This window comes from Ptychodera flava, chromosome 17 (genome assembly GCF_041260155.1).
Source record: "Ptychodera flava strain L36383 chromosome 17, AS_Pfla_20210202, whole genome shotgun sequence".
Taxonomy (NCBI): domain Eukaryota; kingdom Metazoa; phylum Hemichordata; class Enteropneusta; family Ptychoderidae; genus Ptychodera; species Ptychodera flava.
The window spans coordinates 21,176,596-21,185,369 of NC_091944.1; the positions used below are offsets into that span (position 1 = coordinate 21,176,596).

Genomic DNA, 8,774 nt, shown 5'->3' on the forward strand with positions numbered 1-8,774 from the left:
AAAGCATATATTATCATTGGCCTTATGCATTGTCTCGCTGAAATGAACGAAATGCTATGAAGTCAGTTAAGGTAGTGTGCGCCTTGAAAGTGAAAGACTTAAATTTTTGCTCAAACTTTCCTTAAGGAATCTTTTAACCTTTCTCTTCCAAAATCAAGAATAAAAATGGGGGTCACCTTGCAAAATTTGGCAACTAGAGAAACCAATAATCCAAGATTTGCCGATATTTTAAATTCAAAATGGCCGTCATCCCGTGTCATCTCTATGGAGAAGTATAAAATTTTCGAATTTCGAAAACTAAGCAGGTGATCTTACACCAAGAGCTTTAAAACTGAGCTCCCACAAGTGATTTATCAGAAAAGAATTGTCAAAGTTTGAAAGTTCAAATATCTGTCCCTTGGGCGCGTTCTACTCTTGAGTATCAGTTTTACAAGCAGATAACCTCTTGAAATCAAAAATTTGCATTTTGCAAAGAGATCCAGAAATATCAGAAAATATATCAAAATTTACATATTAAGTATTGTAGGTCTACAGGGAGTTTTTTGTTTTTGAGAGAGGATTCTCGTGTACTCTTATTTTGCTAAGCATGCTTTGTGTAAAAGGCAGTAACGTCCAGGACTCGAAGCACGGAGTCTTTAAAAGGATCGTGAGTGACAACTCAAATCCTCACGAAAATAGTGACAAGACATCTTTATATTGACGAACAAAATTTCGATTCTTGAATAATAACAAAAGGAAACTTAGTTACTAGGTCTTGACTGGTATTTATATTTTCAAAACTGCGATTAAAATTTTCCAGGTGAGATGAAATGAAGATTGTACAAATGCTTGTGGAAGGAAGATGATGCTTTTTTGAGACCTTTACAAGTTCATCGCTATGCATCCGTATTTTCGGTGAACTACCATATCAACCATCCGACCATAATTATTTTCTTATATTTAAAAATCAGCATCATTTTGTGAAATTTTTGTTTTTTTTCTGATGGTAGAAACCCGATTTAAAATAGAGACTTTTAAAAATATCTCGACCTACTTACCGTATATCCTGAAGAGAAGTAGGCGGAAACAAACACATATTTTTTAGCCTCACTGATTTTCATATAATCAATCAGACAACCACTTTTTATAAAATTCGCTGTTGTAGTTACAAATTTCGACATGTAATACTGTTATTCATTAGCCGACAACACGGGAAAAGAATACACGTACATGGATCAATGTGTGAAGCAACATTTCTGTTCATTTTTTTCCGCTCATAGATTTACGACTTGTGCAGCGTTATATTTCTGTCGAATTCACTTAGTACGCTTTGGGCTATGTTCGTGTGTGTCGAAAGCGTGGCGACAACAGCCGTGAAATGCATGCTGTTTATTGTTGAGGTTTTATAAAGTTTCTGTAACACGAGATTGGTCAATGTACTGTCTGTACCAGCTGCACTGCGGGTACACTCACACTCGTCGTGTGGTCATAAAACGTGTCGACAAAGTCAAGTAGGTCACTTTTTGCCTTTGTGTGCTCCGATGCTACTGTTTGTCGGTAAGAAACAGAAGCATCATTATACTCATTTAAATGTAGAGCTTTTATTGTACACCTCTTACAATCAGAGACAGGCAGGGACTGTGCTATAAACTGTCTAGATTTTGGGTCGCCGTCGGCACTTGACAAATGAAGTCACGACCCATTGACTTAATAGTATACAACACAATATTCACAGCCGAGGAGCTAACCTACCGATTTTGTAAAAGTGTATGCATCCCCTTACTACTTGAAAAATTTTCCCTTTCTTCCGCAACATTTCCCCATCCCACTGGAAAATCTCCCCTTTACCCCTATGCCTACCGAAAAAATCCCACACTCTCTCCCAACTACAAAAATTCCATCTGTTTGCCACATACCCCCCCCCCCCGCGAATAAGAAGAACTCTCAAAAGCAACAGGTTTCATATTTACTTCAGTCCCGATGGACCATGATCATATTGCCCACTGCACACACAGTAGTAGAAATTTCCTCGGCTGCTAATAAGAAAAAACTGCCCGCCCATCCGTTGTCCACCGGCCAATATGGAAAAATGCTCACTTCTTGGTTATACAGCTGCAGAAACAAAAATCCCGCCCATCCCCTCAAAAAAACTTGCTCCTACCCAAAGCTTTTGGCGTGAAAATTGCATGTTGGCTGCCCCTGACACAGTAGAACACACGGTACAAAAGGGTTCAGTGTCTAATGTTATAATAATAATATTTATTTAAAAAAAAGCCTTCCATGTAATCTCAATACATCTCAATACATGCACATTCATAAAGTAACAACGATCATATGAAAAGATCTCTAAAAGCCTATTCCATAGCTGTAAGGCACAAATAGAAAAAGACGTGCAACCATAAAATGACGTATTGCCTATTGGCTTGTGTAAACTGAGCGCACCTTCGGAAGTAGACCGCAGGGTCCGACCAGAAGTACGAAGGTTAAGGTAGTTTGCGCCTCCAAAGTGAAAGACTTAAACTTTTGCTCATATTTTCCTAAAGGGATTTTCCAACTGTTCTCTTTAAAATCATGAAAAAAATCGGAGGGTCACCGTGCAAATTTTGGTACTAGAGAAACAAATAACCCAAGATTTACCGATATTTAATATTCAAAATGGCCGCCATCGTGTTAACGCAATGGAGGAAAATAAAATTTTTCGAATTTCGAAAAACTAAGCCAGTGAAAAGTTTTCTTTTACCTAGAGCTTTAAAAATGAACACTCACAACACAGGCGCTCCTTAGTTGGGTATTCTGCTAATTAGATTGATTTTCGGATCGATCTATTGATCCCGTAGTCGATATGCCCGCCACTGCAACCTAAATACTCACAAGGTGTGCAACAGAATCTCTCAAAAAAACACACTACCCGATTTGTCAACTGGCCGTGCGCTCACACAAAACATTCGGAACTACACTCCCATATACCAAGTAGGATCACAAATTTAACCGTCTCCTCGAAAATCACGCCGATGAACATGTTACTCGCGTCATCTTGAAGAAATCGGCCGTGTTTTGAGACAAAGCGCGATGAAATGCGGCCTGCAGAACGATTCTACCATATGACGTAATTTGTTCCACTTCTGATTGGTTCAACTATACTTCACCAGTGACGTCTTGCAATGACCTTCGTTTTGGCCGTTGATTAGCCAATCAGTAGTAGCATAAATTACATCATATGGTAGACGTGTAGTCGACGTCGGCGGTGTTTTGAATTAGTTATAGCTTCTATAAGGTAGTATGCGCCTCGAAAGTGAAAGACTTAAACTTTTGCTCAAACTTTCCCGAATGAAACTTTCCACCATTCTCTTACCAAAATTAATCAACAATAAAAATTGGGGGTCACCATGCATAGTTTGGAACTAGCGAAACAGATCACCAAACATTTTGCGATATTTAAAATTCAAAATGATCGTATATCCTGTGTTAACTCTACCGGGGGAAAATTAAATTTTTGATTTTCAAAAAAACTAAGCCGGTGAAAGTTTTTCCTTTCTCTAAGAGCTTTAAAATGAACCCCCACAAGTAGTAGATCAGAAAGGAATCGTAAAAGTTTGAGAGTCTGACTATCAGTCCCCGAGGCGCGTTTTACCTTAAGCGATAAATCGGTAAAACCAAAAAGCAAAGTCTTAAGCTTCTGTGATGAAACCAAACGCGAGCAATGTAATTTATGAAGATTGACATTGTTATTCTGCGTCTGCATTGACAGGCTTTCCGAACCCTGGTTTCCGTTGTCATCCTGTTTGCAGTGTGCTGGCTCCCCGGCAACTTGTACAATCTGGTGGTGATCACCTACAATCAACACTACCTGTTAAATCACCAAGACCTCACCATGACTCTTCGGGCCTGTCTGTATATTTGGGTCGTTTTAACCGACGCTCTGGTCAACCCCATCGTCTACATGTTTCTTAGCGAGAGTTTTGCCGTGAGTAGCTTTTGTGGGAATACGATTCTGTCTGTTTAAGCACACACACAAGATAAGGCGCTTTAAATAAAATTATGTGTTTGCCGTCTACGTGCGGAAGGGTTTTCAGAGAAAATTAAGAAAACAAACACCATGTTAACACTAATACACTAATAAAAATATTATTTTTCGAAAAGAAACCAAATTAAAATTGATCTCATGTTCATACACTCGTGTTTTTTGTCTATGTGTTTTTTTTTCCTGGCTGACTTGTAGGTTTTTCAAAAATCCAAAGACGGCAAACAAAGAATTTTCTTTTAGTAGTCTAAGTGTACCCTGGACAGTTCAGACGAAAACAACTGAAGGTTTGTCACCAGTGACTTTTGCAATGAGGCCATTTGAAGAAAATTCTTTGTTTGCCGTGCTTGGATTTTTGAAAAATCTACCAGCCAGTCCGGGTAAAAACCAAACATGGACAAAAAACAAGTGTATTAATATAAGCTAATTTTTTAGTTGGTTTCTTTTGTAAAAATAACATTTTTATTTGTAATAGTGTTAATATTGTGTTTGTTTTCTTAATTTTCTCTGAAAACCTACCAGCACACGGACGACAAATATAGAATTTTATTTAAAGTGCCTAACAAGAAAAGTCAGCTTCATATTCTAGAGTTTGAGGATAAAGAAGTTCCAAAACTTGAAAACGGTCGAGAAAATTTAACAATCCCTTGAGTGCATCTTCAATCTCCAGATTTATAAATGCCGAAAAGGACAATTCTTAGTGCGTCGAAATAATTCACATTTTTGTATTTTTTTACAGTTGGAAATCAGACGACTCAAATTATCTTGCCTGAAGCGGCTTGGCACGGGTGTCGTCAGGGAAGGCCCCTCGACCACAAGGACACGGTCAACCACATACAGCTTGCGAAGCTTGACTAGCTCGTCAAAGAGGTCATTTTGATTCAACCCCGGTGTAATATACCTAATAGCAAAAAAACTGATTCAAGAAATTAGAAGAATAGATAGTAGTGACGATGCGTCACTTTAAGAAACAAAGAACATTGAGAATTTGACAAGCAGCGATAGGTTAAATGTTTACTTTGCTTGAACCAACGTCGTGACTAGTTTATATGTACATGTATGTACGTATGTGATATCCTCATCTGCCGCTCAGGAGGGACTACTAAGCTTACTGTATATAAAACACAGAAATACATGCACACATACAAACATGCATATACACATACATACATACATATATACATACATATATACATACATACATGCATGCATGCATGCATGCATGCATGCATGCATACATACATACATACATACATACATACATACATACATACATACATACATACATACATACATACATACATACATACATACATACATACATACATACATACATACATACATACATCATTGTACTACTTTGCAATTTGTAACGCTTCCATCGTTGGAATAAGGACCACTGTTTCCGATATTATCTCTTCGCAAATTGATCAAGCACATCATGTAGTCCATTAATATGTTTGCATTTTGACGACAGAGGTTCTTGTCTGTATGGCACCACTAACTGTTTCGTTGCGGATGAACATATGTGGCTGCATTGACAGTGTTCTCGTGACATCACTCGGGTGTCACGCTGCCGCCGTTCACCGACAACACCTTTCATGGTCGGTCCGCAACATCTACTATTACTTATCTGCCAAAAGTTTTCACTGGCACCGTTTACCGACATGTTACTAGTATTTTGCTGAAAACAGCAGATATCCATGCACGCCGAGTTGCAAAATATATACAATGGCAATTTTACGACTTCACTTTACGACTTTTCTGAAAATTTATTATTCACAAAAGATATACTGCATGCAGCACTTACATTGAGAATCATTTCGTAGATTCGGAACACCGTTTTGTGAGTAAACTGTACTTCATCGAGTTATGAATGCGTTTTGCAAAGTCAGATACTTTTTATACACCTACTCAGACAGACAGACTCGCAACGGGTATTGTTTAAGGCGTAAAGCGGTTACGTAACCCATCCATGTTGGCCTCGCCTCAGGTTGCTCTCGCCTCTCTTTTCCGAAGAGTGCCGACCATGCATCCTTCGGTAATTTTCGGATTTTCGCCAATTGTTAAACGAAAGTATGTTCGGTAAAGTTTGTGTTGTTGTTGTCGTGTGGTGCTGAGCGGAATTGATGAGCTGGCGAAAACGGGAGTGTTTTGAGCTTCAGGAAAGTGAGTTTTACCGTTTTAAAAATCCTCTCATATTTTTATGAATATATAATGAGTGTGTTTGAACCAAATTTGAAAGTCTTTTATCGATACTGTCTGTTTTTACTCAATGGTTTACGGTCAGTCATACCGTCTTTTACACGTGCGTCAAGATAGGACATGTTTATGAAACTGCTGGCGTGTTATATTTTGATTGGCGTGAAGCGGTGTTTCTGGCCTGAGAGCTCATAAAGTAACTATGGTTGCTATGCGACTGGCAGTACGATGCCATCTCGTCGTATTTTTCGCATAATCTCGTGTAATTATCAACCACAAACAAAGCCTCCAAAAAGTTTAACACCTTTGAAGCTCATTTTAATATGAAAAGCCAATAGTCTAGCGAGACGACCATGGAACAAAAGGCATGCTGCGTTTCAAGTTTGTCTATATTTGTTTGTGACCTAGTCTAGCAACGTTAGAGCACACTCTCCGCATCCGAGGGAGGTGTTTTGATGTGTAAGTTTTTGTAATTCAAAATCACTCTCTATTGATTTCAGACAAAAATGGGGCCTTTGACCTTTTAGGTTCATGTTCATGACGAAGTCAATCACGAAGTGAACCAGTATTTAAAGGTATACAGTCACCTGTAATCTAAATGTGCCCATATATGGTCAAAGGGGCGTTCCTTGGTATTCAAAAATGCCCATGTGAGGGCGCTGTTTTTAAAAGCGGCCACCCGCTTAAAATCTGTGATTGGTTAGATTTTCTCTTTCCATGGTAACTGTGGCAAAATTGGAACAGGTGACAGTATACCTTTAATCATATGTGTCACAGTGCAATAAGTTTGCGCACCGCATCCACAGATCGACGTTTTTCATGAAAGTTTAACATCTTCAGTTTATATACTTCAGAAAGTTTTAACTTTGGTTCTTAATTTTTCCACTTATGTACATTAGAAAATAGTAATGTATAAGTTAGACTGCTTACAACACGATTGGATAGTGAACCAATTTAGGTTTAATCTGCAAATGTACTTTTCTCTTTAAGTAATGCATTTGTTTTTATGAGTAATTTGTAATATTGCAACACTCAGCTATAGGGCACCCAACACTTTTGAGAAATTTGAAAAAAAACCCCACAAAAATCCAATTCTCCCAAATTAGTTCCAAACGTGTTTTACGAATGGTTAAGGTAGTTCGCACCTCGAAAATGAAAACTCAAATTTTCGCTTAAACTTTCCTCAAGCAAACTTTCAACTGTTCTTTTTCAGCATCAAGAACAAAAGTCGGGGGTCACCTTGCAAACTTTTGTATTAGAGAAACAAATTACCCAATATTTTCGAGATTTGAAATTCAAAATGGCCGCCATCCCTGTGTTAGTTATCTCTATTAGAGGAAAATGAAATTCCCAATTTTCAGAAAACTGAGACCATGAAAAGTGTATTAACACCATAAGCTTCAAAACAAATCCCTCACAAGTGGTAGGCCTAAAGCATATTTCAAAAGTTTTAGGGTCCGAATGCCTGTTCCCGAGGTGCATTCTACATGAATACCGTACGTGAAGAAAAACATTCAGTACTATAAGTAACGATTGTATTGATTCTGCTTTGTATTACACACTGTGTAGACTCTGAGGTGTACTTGAAGAGGCGTACTTCAGTTTGCTGATAAGTGTAGAGAAAGTAATGTACACACAACCCAAGACGGATTTTTTCTATCTTTGTCTGTAGATTTCAGATTGTGGCAGTGTTTAGTGTTTAAGAGGTCAGAGGTCACGGACTCTTAGGTCTGATTTGATCAGTCCTAGTCGACCGTTCAAATATCGCTGTGTGTGAAGCACTCTTTTTACTTAGCCACGTGATGATGATTGTTTTGCATTTGTTTGCCTCTAAATAAAATATCCATCTTTTATCACATGTTTCCTGCAAGGACCGGATCTGACATCACTGTTACAAGTTACCGATTTGCAGATCTAAGGACAAATGATCTTAAAGTTATTTTTTTTTCATCATCATGTATGGCGTATGTGTACAGATCGCTGATTGGCCAGGAGTAACATGAATGTTAATGATTCGTTCAAATATGCCAGCTCATAGTCTCGGTTACCCAGACTCTTCAGCACTTCCGCTGTGCTACAGCGGAAGTGCAGAGAAGTCTGGGTAACCGAGACTAGCCAGCTCATTGTATGGCGTTGGTTGAATTAGAAGAGAACGGACCGCTTAAACTACTCATAATCGTTCTAGCCTCTCGATATTTCGTGATCAGCATTCACAAAATATCAAGACACGGCACTAAATGTAGAACAAAGATATAACTTTAAAACTCTACGAAATATGAGATATGTACGTGCATGATATCAAAATTCATCATGCAAATACCTACGAGAAAGCCACGGTTTTGTGTATGCATATCTTCTTCTGGGCGTTTATGACTTCATTGGCTTTGTGCATTTTATGTTGAGTAGCATGCGCCTCGAAAATTAAAGACTTAAACTTTTGTTCAAACTTTCCTCTTTCAAAATCACGAATAAAAATTGGGGGTCATCGTGTAAATTTTTGAAGTAGAGCAACAAATTACCGAAGATTTACCTATATTTGAAATTCAAAATAACCGCCAACTCCCATGTTAAC

The 8,774-nt window shown here is 38.2% G+C and overlaps 1 protein-coding gene across 1 annotated transcript in view; it reads left to right on the forward strand.

Annotated features, from left to right (window-relative positions):
* Positions 1 to 8,059, forward strand: part of LOC139116485 (tachykinin-like peptides receptor 86C) — a 39,305-nt gene extending 31,246 nt beyond the window's left edge. The window contains exons 3-4 of the mRNA XM_070679105.1: positions 3,728 to 3,943; positions 4,740 to 8,059. Of these exons, the coding sequence (XP_070535206.1) occupies positions 3,728 to 3,943; positions 4,740 to 4,880 (357 nt within the window). The 3' untranslated portion in view covers positions 4,881 to 8,059. The remainder of the gene's footprint in view (positions 1 to 3,727; positions 3,944 to 4,739) is intronic.
* The last annotated feature ends 715 nt before the right edge of the window (positions 8,060 to 8,774 follow it).